Below are 14,847 nucleotides of genomic sequence, written 5' to 3'. Positions count from 1 at the left end.
CCATTGATCCTGGCTGGGAGCCAGTCCTTGTTTCCAAAGGGAAAAAACCCTTGGTGTTTTCAGGCAAATTCTGCTGTCCTTGGGAAACCTAATACCACAAGCCAGGAGAGGTTGATGTGGCTGAGGAGGGAAGGAGCAGCATGTGGAAGGGATGTGGGAAGCTCCAGGGCTCACATGGGCTTGACACCTTCACAAGAAGGGCTTTCTGCATCAGATCCACACAAGACTGGGAACAGGCTGATCTCATTCCCCTGCCCCGCTCCCCTGGGCCAGGACACCCCTCACATGGCCCCCAGCAGACACTCTCTACTTTGAGCTGGCCTCTCCCGAGCCAATGCCCATTCCCTGATTGTCAAGTGAAACAAGGCTCCCATGGAGGGAAGCACACACAGAGGACCCAGTCTGCTGGCAGAATGATGGGCACCTGCAGGGCCACCACATCCCCAGCTGCTGGCCTTGCACTCCAGCAAGACACAAACTGCAGGCTTGACTCATCTTCATGCAGCATCTGAGTCCTTGCAGCAGGAATTTCTGCCGCTCCTAGAGCAGGCAACCAAGGCAAGGAGGGTCTGAGCTGCAGCAGGGCAGCTGTCACCAACATCTCCTCCAAACTGGGCTCCATCGGGCTGTGCCTCCACGTGCCAGAGGCCCCCATGTACCCGTACCGGGCCAGCAAGGTGAGCAGCCAGGGGAGGTGCTGGAGAGGCGGTACTAGGCACAGGGCCCGTGGAGGGGAGGGAGCCCCTGGGTCACCCCCTTCCCCAGCCACCCAAGCCCTGCCTGCTCCTCCCAGGTAGAAACACAGTGTCTGGGACAGCACCAGCCAGGACAGAGCCTTTCCAGCAGGTCATGCTGATGTTTTGCCACAGGACCAAGCCCCATTTCCCACCTCCACAGCCATTTTGTAGTTATGAAATGTCTCCTCTCCTGCCCACCCACTCCCCGGGTTGTGCTGGCAGGTTTGCGCCTCTTCCAGGCTGCCCAGAACATGGTGACGAGGTGCTTGGCTGTGGAACTCCAGGACAAGGGGATCTTGTGCATGGCCATCCATCCTGGCTGGGTGAAGACTGACATGGGCACACAGGAGGTACTGGGCTGCTTAGGGGAGGGTCAGCAGGACCCCCGCTGAATCCCCATGTCCTGGGGAGGGCAGGGGCACTTGGGGGATTTTGTGTGATGCTGTGGGCTGCCAGGACCATCTTCTGAGCAGAGCAGGCAGGGAGCAGGCAGCGAGATGCAACATACTGAGTAGATGGGATAGCCGGCCCTGTCTTCCCAAGCCAGCCTGGAGAGGTGTGGCAGTAAGGAAAAATATCCCCCTGAGCACCATGGATGCTGCTCCCGGGCATGCACCCTCCCCGAGAGCTGCTCTCTGTTACAGCTCATTGTCCTTTTCTGCAGGCACCACTGACAGTGGAGCACAGCGTGAGGGGCATCCTGACTGTGCTGGCCAGCCTCTCACAGCACACCTCTGGAGCCTTCCTCGACTGGGAAGGGAACAGCCTGCCCTGGTGATGGACAAATGGATGGCACCTCTTGCCCATGCTGCAGCCTCTGCTCGCTGGCTCACCCCAACTCACCCTGAGCCCTCCCCACACTGCTGGGGAGAGGGAATCAGCTTGGGAAACAGCCTCTGCTTCCCTTCCCACACCATGTGTTCCCTGTGGTCCATCTGTACCCCTCACTTCTGTAAACTCTGGCAGCTGATGCCTCTCTGCTCTGTCTCCACATCCAGTCTCAAACCCCCCGTCTGAGCCCAGGGCAGGATCCCTGTGCTCTGCCTGAGCTCTGTGTGTCCCTCTGTCCCACCTGTGACCAGACATCCCCCAGCTGAGGGAAGAGGGCAGCTGCTCCCTGTGACCGCAAGCCCCTCAGGCTGCTCAGCCTGGGCAGGGGAAAGCCAGGCCTGAAGGGGCTCAGGAGAGGGGCCCTGCTCCAGCTCCTCCAGTGCCTCCTGAGGGGATGTCTCCAGAGGGCAGTCACGGTGCCATGGGACCTGCTGGCTGGAACTCATGGGGATGCCAGTGACAGCCGTGGGTTGGGAGCAGCTGTGGGCACCACCAATCCCCAGTGCACAGAGGGATACCTGGAAAGGGCCACCCCATGAGCTGGCACTGCACAACAGAGCTGGGGGTCTCAGAAAGTGTTTATTGAGGATGTGGGGGAGGTGGGAGCCATGCCAAAGGGACCTCTTGGCTTCCAGGATCCTGAAGTGATGTCTCACCACGGGATGACATTCCCTTCCCAGTCCAGGTAGGCGCCCGTGTTTTTCTCAGAGAGGGAGGAGAGGACCTTCAGCATCCCTTGCACGCTGTCATCCATTGTCATAGGGGGCTGTGGGGCAGAGGGGGAGATGCAGCCCATGCCCAAGACCTGGCTGAGGGCCCTGGAGCAGCTGGAGGCAGGGGAAAGAGCTGCTCCAGGGCAAAGAGAAAGCTGAAAACCCCATGGGGAAGGGATGAGACGAGAACTGAGGGGATGGGGACACCCAGCACAAAGGGCTAGGACAGGAGGAGCTGCCCCAGCAGGGACTGGGCAGACAGGGAAGCCTTGGGAAGGGACTCAGGACAGCAATTCCCACTGATGCAAAATCAGCACAGGAGCTCTGATAGGCTTGCCCCGGAGGAATTCCTACCGCGTGTCCGGCAGAGCTGCCCATGTCAGTTTGCACCCAGCCGGGGTGGAGAGCGACGCAGAGGATGCCGTGCTCCTTGTACGCCAGGGACTGGCACTTGCTCAGCATGTTCAGAGCAGCCTGTGGGGACACAATGCAGGGACAGTGGTGGGAGGGGAAGGGGGGCTGCAAGGGGACCCGCAGCTGGGCAGGGCAGGGGAAGTGAATTTGTCCCCAGCACATGTGACAGCACCTTGCTGCAGCGGTAGGAGACACCTTGTACCAACTCCCAAGGAAAGAAAGAAGTGAGGGAGCCTCCAAGGCTGGATATGTTGACGATGGCAGCCTTGCTGCAGCTCAGCCCTGAGCCTGGGCTCCCCTGGGCAGCCTTCTTCAGCAGGGGTTGAAATGCCTGTTAAGGAGACAGAGGGGACAGGAGCGCACATGGACATGGAACAGGGCAGGGGAGAAGCTCCTTCCACAGTGGGCAACATTAAGACCAGCACTGGGGTGTCATCCTCCCTCCTCTTTCCCATTGCCCCTGCCTGGCTGGCTCCAGCTCCTAAGCTCCAGCCCATGGCTCCCTGAGCTTCTCATCAACTGAGAGCCCATCACGGCACCAGAGCACTGACAGGAGACCCTCCCACTGGCCCTTCCCTCCCTCTGTAATGTCCAGCTTGAGCACATGGGAAGGGATCCTTCTGGACCTGTGCTGTAGTGCTGGCGACTCACCTGGCCCATCAGCAGGGGTCCAACTGTGTTGGTAGTGTAAGTCTCGGTCATGTCCTGCAGTGTCTCATTATCAAGGGACTGTGCCTTCAAAATTCCAGCATTGTTGATGAGGAGGTTGAGGCCAGAGTCCCCCAGGTGCTCCCCAACCTTGGCTGCAGCTGCCTTGATGCTGGCAGGGTCAGAGACTTCTGCAGGGCCGACACAGGGGAGGTCAGAGCCTGTGTCCCCATGCTGGAGTCCCCTCTCTTCCCCTGGAGGTGGCAGTGCCTGATGGCCCTGCAGGCACCAGCCCATGGCACAGTTCCCTCCCAGCACAGGCTCCCAGGGTGTGCCCAGCTGGGCACTCTCCAGAGGAACTGGGGCAAAGGACCTGCACCTCGGGGCACCTACCGAGCGGGATGATGATGATGTTGGGGTGCTTGGAGGCCTAATTCTGTAACTCCTGAAAGAGAGGGCACTGTGTAGGCATGGAGAGGCTGGAGGGACTGTGCAGAGGCTCAGTCTTTCCCACTTAAAGCCAAATTGCTCTGGCTCCATCCCTGCCCTGCCAAGGACCTGCACTATGCTCCAGCTGCCCTGAACCCAGTGGATGGGGAGGACTCCATCACCAAGTATCACTGTTCCCTCCATGCATTCCATGCACAGCTGCTCCCACGTTGTCTCAGCCCAGCTGCCCTGTGCCCCAGGTGCCTGACTGCAGCTCTGGCCCCTTGCAAGCCCCATCCCTGTTCCTATCTCCCCCTGGCACTGGGTGCTCCCATCCCCCAGCACAGCCCCTGCCTCCTGCCCGGCCTCACCTGTGCTCTCTGTCCCTTGGGGTCCCGACAGCCTGCGAAGATCCACTGAGGTGGGTTTGGCATCTTCAGGAAATGCTGGACAAACCCCAGGCCGATGCCTCGGTTGGCCCCAGTCACCAGAACGGAGCGGACGTGGAGCCCTGCCATGCTGCTTGTCCTCCTCTGCTCCAGCTCTCACTGCTTACTCTGCTCTCTAATATTTCTTTAGCTTTTTCCACAGACACTCCACCCACTCAGGGTTTACACCAACCCTTGGATCCAGGAGGAGCAACTGCACCTCCCCTTCATACTCCAGGCCATAGATCCTGGCTGGGAGCCAGTCCTTGTTTTCAAAGGGAAAAAACCCTTTGGCGTTTTCAGGCAAATTCTGCTGTCCTTGGGAAACCTAGTGCCACAAGCCAGGAAAGGATGATGTGGCTGAGGAGGGAAGGAGCAGCATGTGGAAGGGATGTGGGAAGCTCCAGGGCTCACATGGGCTTGACACCTTCACAAGAAGGGCTTTCTGCATCAGACTCACACAAGACTGGGAACAGGCTGATCTCATCCCCCTGCCCCGCTCCCCTGGGCCAGGACACTCCTCACATGGCCCCCAGCAGACACTCTCTACTTTGAGCTGGCCTCTCCCGAGCCAATGCCCATTCCCTGATTGTCAAGTGAAACAAGGCTCCCATGGAGGGAAGCACACACAGAGGACCCAGTCTGCTGGCAGAATGATGGGCACCTGCATGGCCACCACATCCCCAGCTGCTGGCCTTGCACTCCAGCAAGACACAAACTGCAGGCTTGACTCATCTTCATGCAGCATCTGAGTCCTTGCAGCAGGAATTTCTGCCATTCCTGGAGCAGGCAGCCAAGGCAAGGAGGGTCTGAGCTGCAGCAGGGCAGCTGTCACCAACATCTCCTCCAAGCTGGGCTCCATCGGGCTGTGCCTCCGCGTGCCAGAGGCCCCCATGCACCCGTACCAGGCCAGCAAGGTGAGCAGCCAGGGGAGGTGCTGGAGATGCTGTCCCAGGCATGGTGCCCTTGGAGGTGAGGGAGCCCCTGGGTCACTCCCTGCCCCAGCCACCCAAGCCCGGCCTGGTTCTCCCAGGTGGAAGCACAGAGAAACAGCAGCAGCCTGGACTGAGACTTCCAGGAGAGTCGTTCAGGCGCTTTGTTCCAGGACTGAGTCCCATTTCCCACCTCCACAGCCGTTTTGTGGCTAGGAAATGTATTCACTCCTTCCTGGGAAATGTCTCCTCTCCTGCTCATGCTCTTCTTATGTTGTGCTGGCAGGGCTGTGCCTCTTCTAGGCTGCCAAGCACACGGGGATGAGGTGTTTGGCTGTGGCACCTCAAGAAGAAAAGGCCTTGGGAAGCAGCTTCTATCTCCTTCCCCAACTCACCTCTGGTCCCCCTGTAAACCTCACCTCTTTAAACTCTGGCAGCTGATGCCTCTCTTCTCTATATCCACACCTAGTCTCAAACCCTCTGTCTGAGCCCGGGGCAGGATCCCTGTGCTCTGCCCGAGCTCTGTGTGTCCCTCTGTCCCACCTGTGACCAGGCATCCCCCAGCTGAGGGAAGAGGGCAGCTGCTCCCTGTGACTGCCAGCCCCTCAGGCAGCTCAGCCTGGGCAGGGGAAAGCCAGGCCTGAAGGGGCTCAGGAGAGGGGCCCTGCTCCAGCTCCTCCAGTGCCTCCTGAGGGGAGGTCTCCAGAGGGCAGTCATGGTGCCATGGGACCTGCTGGCTGGAACTCATGGGGATGCCAGTGACGGCCGTGGGTTGGGAGCAGCTGTGGGCACCACCAATCCCCAGTGCAGCAGAGGGATACCTGGAAAGGGCCACCCCATGAGCTGGCACTGCACAACAGAGCTGGGGGTCTCAGCAAGAATTTATTGAGGATGTGGGGGAGGTGGGAGCCATGCCAAAGGGACCTCTTGGCTTCCAGGATCCTGAAGTGATGTCTCACCACGGGATGACATTCCCTTCCCAGTCCAGGAAGGCACCTGTATCTTTCTCAGAGAGGGAGGAGAGGACCTTCAGCATCCCTTGCACGCTGTCATCCACTGTCACAGGGGGCTGTGGGGCAGAGGGGGAGATGCAGCCCATGCCCAAGACCTGGCTGAGGGCCCTGGAGCAGCTGGAGGCAGGGGAAAGAGCTGCTCCAGGGCAAAGAGAAAGCTGAAAACCTCAGGGGAAGGGACTGAGATGAGAACTGAGGGGATGGGGACACCCAGCACAAAGGGCTAGGACAGGAGGAGCTGCCCCAGCAGGGACTGGGTAGACAGGGAAGCCATGGGCTGGGACTCAGGACAGCAACTCCCACCGATGCAAAATCAGCACAGGAGCTCTGATGGACCTACCCCGGGGGAATTCTTACCGCTTCTCCACCAGATCTGCCCAAGTCAGTTTGCACCCAGCCGGGGTGGAGAGCAATGCAGAGGATGCCGTGCTCCTTGTACGCCACGGACTGACACTTGCTCAGCATGTTCAGAGCAGCCTGTGGGGAGACAATGCAGGGACAGTGGTGGGAGGGGAAGGGGGGTCTGCAAGGGGACCCGCAGCTGGGCAGGGCAGGGGAAGTGAATTTGTCCCCAGCACGTGTGACAGCACCTTGCTGCAGCGGTACGAGACAACTTGTACCAACTCCCAAGGAAAGAAAGAAGTGAGGGAGCCTCCAAGGCTTGATATGTTGATGATGGCAGCCTTGCTGCAGCTCAGTCCTGAGCCTGGGCTCCCCTGGGCAGCCTTCTTCAGCAAGGGTTGAAATGCCTGTGAGGAGACAGAGGGGACAGGAGCGCACACAGACATGGAACAGCGCAGGGGAGAAGCTCCTTCCACAATGGGCAACATTAAGACCAGCACTGGGGTGTCATCCTCCCTCCTCTTTCCCATTGCCCCTGCCTGGCTGGCTCCAGCTCCTGAGCTCCAGCCCATGGCTCCCTGAGCTTCTCATCAACTGAGAGCCCATCACGGCACCAGAGCACTGACAGGAGCCCCTCCCACTGGCCCTTCCCTCCCTCTGTAATGTCCAGCTTGAGCACATGGGAAGGGATCCTTCTGGACCTGTGCTGTAGTGCTGGCGACTCACCTGGCCCATCAGCAGGGGTCCAACTGTGTTGATGGTGTAAGTCTCGGTCATGTCGTCCAACGTTTCCTCCTCAAGCATCTTAGACTTGACCATTCCAGCATTGTTGATGAGGAGGTTGAGCCCAGACCCCCCCAGGTGCTCCTCAACCTTGGCTGCAGCCGCCTTGATGCTGGCAGGGTCGGCAATTTCTGCAGGGCCAATACACTGGAGCTCAGTGACCCTCTGGTGTTGGGATCCCCTGTGTCCCCCAAAGGAAATGCCCCCCCCAGACTGTCTCCTGTGTGGAGCTCCCAGGGCTGTGATGAATGCCGAAGCATTCATCAGAGGAATTGAGGCAAGAGGGAACCTACCAAGAGCGATGATGACCAGGTTGGGATGTTTGGGGACCAAATTCTGTAGGTCCTGCAAGAGGCATCACGACATTGGTACCAACACACTGGAACAGCATTGCCAAGGCTCACCCTGCTAAGCCAGCCAAACCCATGTCCCTCCAGTGCCATCCCTGTACCACCAAGTACCCAGCACCCTGCTCTAGCTGCCCTGATCCTGATTCCAGGGGAACACTCCACAGCTCCTGCACGCATCACATATCCCTGTCCCCTCCATGCCCGGCTGCTCCCACGTTGTCTCAGCCCACCTGCCCTGTGCCCCAGGTGCCTGACTGAAGCTCCAGACAGTTGCAAGCACCATCCCTGTTCCAATATCCTCCTGGCACTGAGTGCTCCCATCCCCCAGCACAGCCCCTGCCTCCCACCTGGCCTCACCTGTGCTCGCTGTCCCTTGGGGTCCCGACAGGTCGCAAAGATCCACTGAGGTGGTTTTGGCATCCTCAGGAAGTGCTGGACAAACCCCAGGCCGAGTCCCCGGTTGGCCCCAGTCACCAGAACGGAGCTGACACAAAGCTCTGCCATGCTGCTTCTCTCTTCAGCTTGCACTGTTTAGCCAGCTCTCTAATATTTCCTTTTAGCATGTCCCACCCCACTCACTCACAGCTTGCACTAGTGCTGGCTTTTCTCTGGGAGGAGCAACTGCTCCAGCTCTTTGAGCTCCAGGACATATGTCCTGGCTGGGGACCAATCCTTGTTACTTAACTGCAAAATCACTTGGTTTTTGCAGGAAAATTATGCATTCCTTTCAGGGTAACCTGATGCCATAAGCCAGGTGGGGCTGTTGTGGGTGAAGAGGGAGGGAGCAGCATGTGAGTTGATGTGGGAAGCTCCATGGCTCAGGTGGATTTGACACGTTCACAAGCATCCTGTGGGCTTGATAGTCTTTCCACATTGTACCAAGCTGTCCCTCAGGTGGCCCTGAGAAAACGTTCTCTGCCTTGCACCTGCCTCTTCCTCAAGAGACAATAACCTCTCCCTCATTGTGGAGCAAAGACCTGTGGAGAGGGAGAGCAAACCCACTGTGGTGTCCTGGCAGAAGGGTGGGACCTGCATGGCCGGCACAGCACCATGCTGCAGGTCATGTGCCCCATCCCATGGGATGCAGCTCTAAGCTGAGCTGTCCCTTTGTTCAGAGCCACAGAGGACTCAGGCACCTGGGACATTTACCTGCAAAGGAAATGCCCTGCTCAAAGCCTATTCTCCACCTCAGCTATTACCATGAGGCACTGACTGTTCTGTGCTGCCATCAGTGGAGCCCAGTGCTGTTCAGTACCTCAGGTGATGCATTACAGGTTTGCAAGGCTGGATCAGGTGTGTGTGTACACCATGTGTTCCTGCCCCACTCTAAGTGAAGACCCATCCCCAGAAACCTCTTGCCAACCCCTTGTCCTCCTACATTGAGTCCCAGAGCCATTGCACAGGCTGCTGGGCAGCAATGGAGACAACATTGCTCATATGTCACCTTCTGCCCCAGGATATCTTGGCAGCAGCATTAACCAGAACAGCTTCCTCCCGGTGGCAATGCCAAGTGTGTCTCCATGCTCTGGCAGCAGCTGATTTCCTCCTGCCCACTCCAGCCTGTTTTCTGGGGCTCAGCTGGCAGACACTGTGAGATAAGGTCCTTTCCTGCTCTGACCTGGGACGACCTGCAAAGGGTACCCTCCCCAAACCCATTTGGGAAGGTGCACACTGGAGCTTCTATGGTGAGCTGATCCCATATCTTCTCTCTGGCAAGTCTGAGCCTCTCCTTAAGTTCCATGCAATTATTTTTTTCCCCACTTTGCTTCCTTGGTTAATTGGATCTCTGTCTACTTTTTGAATTTTCCATAATGGGTTGAGAGACTTATTTTCCCTTATGAATTCCTACCACTTACCAGCAGTACAAAGCTTTGGGCCTTTCAGTGTAGAGGGTGATCTTGTCCCCCAATGAGTTGCAGCTGGACCAGTTGCTGAAGATTGGAGGTGGGCCTGATCTTGACAGGCCACACCTGTAACCAGCAAGAACTAGTGATATATAAGAGTAAGGAAAGAGGATTGAGAGGAGTTAGGTTACTATTGCAAGGAACTGGAACAGTCAGTATGTAGTGGAGCTGCCTGTGAGGAACATCGAGAAGGTATGAAGCTCTGATAATACGAAATCCTTGTGCTATGATGATGCTAGAACTTGTGATCTCAAAGACAACATTTCAGCTTCTCAGGTCAGCCTCTCAGACTGATCTCTCACTGAGGGTCTCCCACATGGCTGGACTGGCATTCAGGCTAAATAGATCATTTCAGTATTTCCTTTTCAATGACTACAGACCTCAACTATACTTGCCAACAGATGCACAAGAGCTCAAATCCTCCAAATAGACTTCCATGGTTTTCTTCCTCTAGGTGGTGGATAAGGCCCTCACCCACAGCCTGTTTGAAACCTCCACAGTGACTCAGAAGCAGATAGTATCAGAAAATAAACAATTAACATTTTAACTTTCCTATTTTTGCTGTGTCACCTCATTTGTGTAGCCTTCCACTGTTTTAGAGCTGTAAACGTATCATGTTGACTTTGCTCTGGGGCCACACACTGCATTATTGATTATTAGAGTTTAAACAAGCACTGCTTCACCAGGAGTCTAAATCCAGCCTGGCATGAAGAGGTAGAGGGGGAAGAAACCAGTCTCACTGCCTTACAGCCCAGTCTCATCACAAGGGCTGCTGCTGTCCCCAAGCCTCTGGAAGGACCTTGGTCCAGCTCCTAAGAGGGGATTCAGATGCTTACTTTGCTCTGAAATGTTCTTGCATGGTCTAAATCTTAAGCTGAGCATTAAAGTCCTCAGAATTATGGAATCATTTAGGTTGCAAAAGGCCTCTAAGATCATTGATTTCAGCAATTAGACTAACAATGCCAAATCCACCACTAAACCATGTCCCCAGGTGCCACAACCATGCATTTTTTAAACACTTCTGGGATGGTGACACCACCACTTTCCAGGGCAGCCTGTGTACCAGTGCTTGAAAGTCCTTTCTGTGAAGAATTTTTTCCTAATATCCAATTGAAACGTCCCTTGGCACAACCTGAGGCTGTTTCCTCTCGTCCTGTAACCTGTTACCTGGGAGCAGAGCCTGACCTCACCTGGCTATTGTCAGGGAGTTGCAGAGAGTGATGAGGGTCCCAAGTCTCCTTTTCTCCAGGTTGAGCCCTCCCAGCTCCCCATCGGCTCCTCATCAGACTTGTGCTTCAGACCTTCCCCAGCTCCATTGCTCTTCCCTGGACACACTCCAGCACCTCAATGTCTTTCTTGCTGTGAGCGGCCCAAAACTGAACACAGGATTCAAGGTGCAGCCTCACAAACACCAAGCTCAGGGGCACTGCAGCTCTTCTCCCATGACCCTCAGGCTGCTGCACATTTTACCCATGGATTGTTTTCACATCACCACACTGGGAAGACTTGGAGACAGTTTTCCAAGAGGCTATCACACCTTTTCCGCTCTTAGTTGCTGGAGGCTCAAGCATGCTCTCAGTCACTGAGGTGATTGCACAATGACAGTGCTGCTGACAGAAGCATGGAGGAACATGCTTTTCTCTGCCTGCCAGGGGATCAGGGGTGCGGCACAATTAGTTTTAGTACATTTAATCTACTATAAATAAGAAATAAACTCGATGCTATTAATCAGGCTGATTTTATCCTTTTTCTTTTTTTGTCCACTGCTCCACCTTGCATTCAGGTCTGTCATCACCTATTAGTCATTTACTAAAGAATCAATAGATAGTGATAAGTGAGCCACCCACAGAGAGGTGGGGTGAGACCAACCCAGCACTGTAACTGGAGCTGGGCAGTACCCACCCTCCCTGATTAATTTTCTTCTGGGCTGAAGAGGATTAGTGATCTGAGGGGAGTTGGAAACCCATGGCAGGAGGGTTGGAAGTGAGTAATGTGTAAGGTCTCTTCCAACAGAATCCATTCTGTGATTCCATGATATGATTCTATGAGTAATGATACCTCATTGTGAAAGGAAGCAGGGACTGGGGGAGCTTACCTGCAGTTCCCAGGTGAAGTTCCCATGGTACCTTTGTCATAGCTTTGCTGTTTTCCAAGCACTCATCAAGGTTACATCTGCATTGTATCAGAGATGGAGAGGGATTTTGATCAAGGGCATAGAGCGACAGAACAAAGGGAATGGCTTCACACTGACAAGAGGGAAGGGTTAGATTGGGTATTTGGAAGAAATTCTTCCATGTGAGGGTGGGAAGGCCCTGGCAGAGATTACACAGGGAAATTGTGGCTGCCCCACCCCTGGAAATGTTCAAGGCCAGGTTGGGGGGGCCTCTGAGCAACCTGGTCTAGTGGAAGGCATCCCTGCCCATGGCAGAGGTTGGAACAAGATGGTCTTTAAGGTTCCATGCAACCCAAACCATTCTGTAATGCTATGACTCTGAGGATTTAAAATACTCACACTGTCCATGTAACCTCCACAATGTTTTGACCTTGTGCCAGCCTGGGGCCTCACACTGGGTTCAGAAACACTTTCTGGGGATATTCCCCTTGTGACAGCAGCCAAGATGCCTCAGCTACCTAGGTGTAGCAGGGCTGGCACCACAGGGACAGAACTGCTTTGCCAGGACCCATGGGGACAGCACAGATTCTCACTGACCTTCTTCTCTCCCATCCTCTAAGGATAGGTGGCTGGGTTATTCTTCATGCTTCAGCACAGTGCCATGAAGAGGGACCTCAGAACCACCAAGCAAGATGAATTTTCTTTCCCACTATTAGATTTGCTAACAGGGATGGCTGAGAACGGGCTGTCACACGTGGCAGATATGCTTCCTCTCAGGAACACTAAGGCACAGGCTAAATGATCAGCTTGTGACTGCCTTGGTTTGACATCCAAGTATTAAGTGAGAAAAGGAGGCACTGTAAAGTTTAGGAATAGATACAAGATAACGCAGATGTTAATTTAGGAATCCAGTTGAGAAAAATCAGTAAGTCTTATTAAGGAAAGATATTTAAGCAGGAAAGAGTGAGTAAAATTTTTAAATTAAAAAGCATTTATGGGACTATTGAAAATTTACTCCCTGTAAAGAAGCTAAAAGCTGAGCACCATGCTACTCCAAAAATGCCATGCCAGCCTAAATGATGTGACCCATTGCCCACACACCTGAGCAGAAAAAATACAGTCTGTGAACAGCAAAAACTCAAAAAATTGTTCTGTAAGTAGCTGTGGACACTGTTAGAGTAAAATGGGCTACATTGGTATTTTATCACCAGAAATTAAAACTTACCATAGTTGTTCATTCTGGTTTAAAACCATATTTGTAAAAAGGAAGAGGGAAAAAAACCCACTTACCATTTTTTTTTAAATTAAGATGTTTCCCCCTCTTCCTCTAGCTACATTTTTTTTAATCCAGTAACTTAAAGCAACACTTATGATGAATTCATCAGCTCAGTGCAAAGGACATGTGCCCACATGCATTTTGTTCTTTACAGTGCAGAATCTTCAACCAAATTGCAGCATCAATGAGCTGATAACAGGAATTACTAGTTTTGTTTTTTTAGCTAAGTGACCTCAAATACTACTTTGTATTCTTACGGAGGTCTAGTGGAAAATGTCCCTGCTCATGGCAGAGGGGATGGAACTAGGTGATCTTAAGGTTCTATTCAACCCAAAACATTCTAAGATGCTATGATTTATACCCTCAAATGCTCCAAAATTCACCAATATCAGACTCAGCGCTTTACCAAGCAGCACGGAGTTTCCCAATGCCTGTTGTAGTGAAACTAGAGCACTTGGATAAGCCTTGGGGGTTTTTTGCTTTATTATTATTTGGTGGTGTTCTTTTTGGTTGCATTTTTCATTATTACCTGCTGGAAGTCTCCCAACACTTAACTAACAAGGTTTTCAAAGAATCGATAATCCTCTATTTCATTCATGGGGAACAGAGGCAGGTCAAGCAATGCCCACACTCGCCCCGGAAAGGACTCAGTTACTGCTACTTGGAGCTGCCTTTCTTTCACGGTTCGCATTAGCATTCAGAACAGGCTCCTCCTGCCCTCAGCTCTGGCTGCACTTTAACTGTTTCTGCACAGTAGGCCGCTGGGGATCCCTGACTCCGAGGCGTTTTCAAACAAGCACTTTTCGGGAAGAGTTCATCAATGTAATTTGCCTGCAGCATGCAGGATCTGTGTGGAATAGGTGGCCAAACCCTGGCTGTGGTTCACCCTAACCAGTGTTGGTACCTCTCATTATTATGAGAGTTGGTAAGTGTTGGTAACTCTCATTATTATTTGCTAAACTTTGCCATAGACAGAGCAGCATTTCTGTTGAGAAGTCACTGAATTAATGGCCTGAGCACAGGAGGCAGGAAAAGGAGAAGGGGACCTTAAATCCAAGTATCTGCTAAAAGGAAGGTTTTGGGTTTTTTTCTTAGTATTTAGTAGTATAATTAAAGATTTATTTTTATTAAATTCCAACTTCTGTAAAAGAAAAGTCTAAAAGCATTTTAATATCCAGAAGTAAACTGGGGAGCAGAGGTTCCCGTCTACTTGAACCATCATGGAGCAGAATAGAGTTAGCACAAATCATCTGATGCTATTACCCGACTGAAATAAATATTTAGTTTCTGGTGTATTTATCAGTATCAGAAATGTTTTGTGGTGTTTGTCAAACAAGGATGACAATAAGCAACATAAATAACAACATTTATATACATCAGAGTTGCTTAGTCATTACTTCACTGTTGAGATCCCAGTTGTGTGCTCACCGTAATGGGATTTTAATGGGTATCTGGCTATCCATATAACAGCTAAAAATAAAACAATAACACCCACCTCCAGGCTGGCAGCAGGGCTGGTAAAAGCAGATCCCCTCCAGACACAGTCCTCCAGCTGATTATCTCTCTTCTGTTCTCCTTTTCCCCTCCAACCCTGTTTCCCCATCCCTAGATGCCAGCAAACCTTTTCCTTTCTTTACACTACACTACCCCTTTGGTGCAGCTGTTCAACCAGGTACCTGATAGCAACAAAAAGGAGAAAACATCCCTCAAAAAACCTGCAAGCCCAAACTGCCTAAATCACAGAATCATTTGGGTGGTAAGGAACCATAAAGACCACCTCATTCAACCCCTCTGCCATGAGCAGGGACACCTTCAGGCTGCCCCAAGCCCTGTCCAACCTGGCCTTGAACACTTCCAGGGATGGGGCAGGCACAGCTTCTCTGGGCAAGCTGTGCCAGGGCCTCACCACTCTCCTGGGGAAGAATTTCTTCCAA

General features: G+C 53.3%; 2 protein-coding genes and 1 pseudogene across 3 annotated transcripts; 1 reads left to right on the top strand and 2 right to left on the bottom strand.

Annotated features, from left to right (window-relative positions):
• The first annotated feature begins 140 nt into the window (after positions 1–140).
• Positions 141–1,515, top strand: LOC132333013 (C-signal-like). Its single transcript, XM_059857740.1, has 4 exons — positions 141–153; positions 550–677; positions 977–1,109; positions 1,325–1,515. The coding sequence occupies exons 1-4, from the start codon at positions 141–143 to the stop codon at positions 1,513–1,515; spliced, it is 465 nt and encodes a 154-aa protein (XP_059713723.1).
• Positions 1,516–2,128: 613 nt separating this feature from the next.
• On the bottom strand, positions 2,129–4,347 carry LOC132332731 (C-signal-like; annotated as a pseudogene).
• A 1,648-nt stretch (positions 4,348–5,995) lies between these two features.
• Positions 5,996–8,310, bottom strand: LOC132332732 (C-signal-like). Of its 2 annotated transcripts, XM_059857302.1 has the most exons (6): positions 7,978–8,310; positions 7,564–7,615; positions 7,214–7,401; positions 6,736–6,894; positions 6,503–6,622; positions 5,996–6,201 (listed from the first exon to the last, which is right to left on the bottom strand). In XM_059857302.1, the coding sequence occupies exons 1-6, from the start codon at positions 8,122–8,124 to the stop codon at positions 6,088–6,090; spliced, it is 780 nt and encodes a 259-aa protein (XP_059713285.1). In that variant the 5' UTR covers positions 8,125–8,310; the 3' UTR covers positions 5,996–6,087. The 2 variants fall into 2 exon arrangements, with proteins under 2 accessions (XP_059713285.1, XP_059713286.1); XM_059857303.1 differs by lacking the exon at positions 6,736–6,894 and having other exon boundaries at positions 7,978–8,308.
• Between the last annotated feature and the right edge of the window lie 6,537 nt (positions 8,311–14,847).

The sequence above is a fragment of the Haemorhous mexicanus genome, chromosome 12 (assembly GCF_027477595.1).
Source record: "Haemorhous mexicanus isolate bHaeMex1 chromosome 12, bHaeMex1.pri, whole genome shotgun sequence".
Taxonomy (NCBI): domain Eukaryota; kingdom Metazoa; phylum Chordata; class Aves; order Passeriformes; family Fringillidae; genus Haemorhous; species Haemorhous mexicanus.
Note: the sequence above shows the minus strand (reverse complement) of the source record. Positions and strands in the feature narration are given on the sequence as shown.

Bases quoted from the DNA above. Each gene is read 5' to 3' on its own strand.
- LOC132333013 (XM_059857740.1), top strand. The intron at 678-976 runs GTGAGCAGCCAG...CGCCTCTTCCAG, and splicing joins ACCCGTACCGGGCCAGCAAG to GCTGCCCAGAACATGGTGAC. The intron at 1,110-1,324 runs GTCAGCAGGACC...TATCCCCCTGAG, and splicing joins ACTGGGCTGCTTAGGGGAGG to CACCATGGATGCTGCTCCCG.
- LOC132332732 (XM_059857302.1), bottom strand. From the start codon at position 8,124: ATGGCAGAGCTTTGTGTCAGCTCCGTTCTGGTGACTGGGGCCAACCGG. The intron at 7,616-7,977 runs GTGAGGCCAGGT...TGCCTCTTGCAG, and splicing joins CCAAGGGACAGCGAGCACAG to GACCTACAGAATTTGGTCCC. The intron at 7,402-7,563 runs GTAGGTTCCCTC...TTGGCCCTGCAG, and splicing joins CCTGGTCATCATCGCTCTTG to AAATTGCCGACCCTGCCAGC.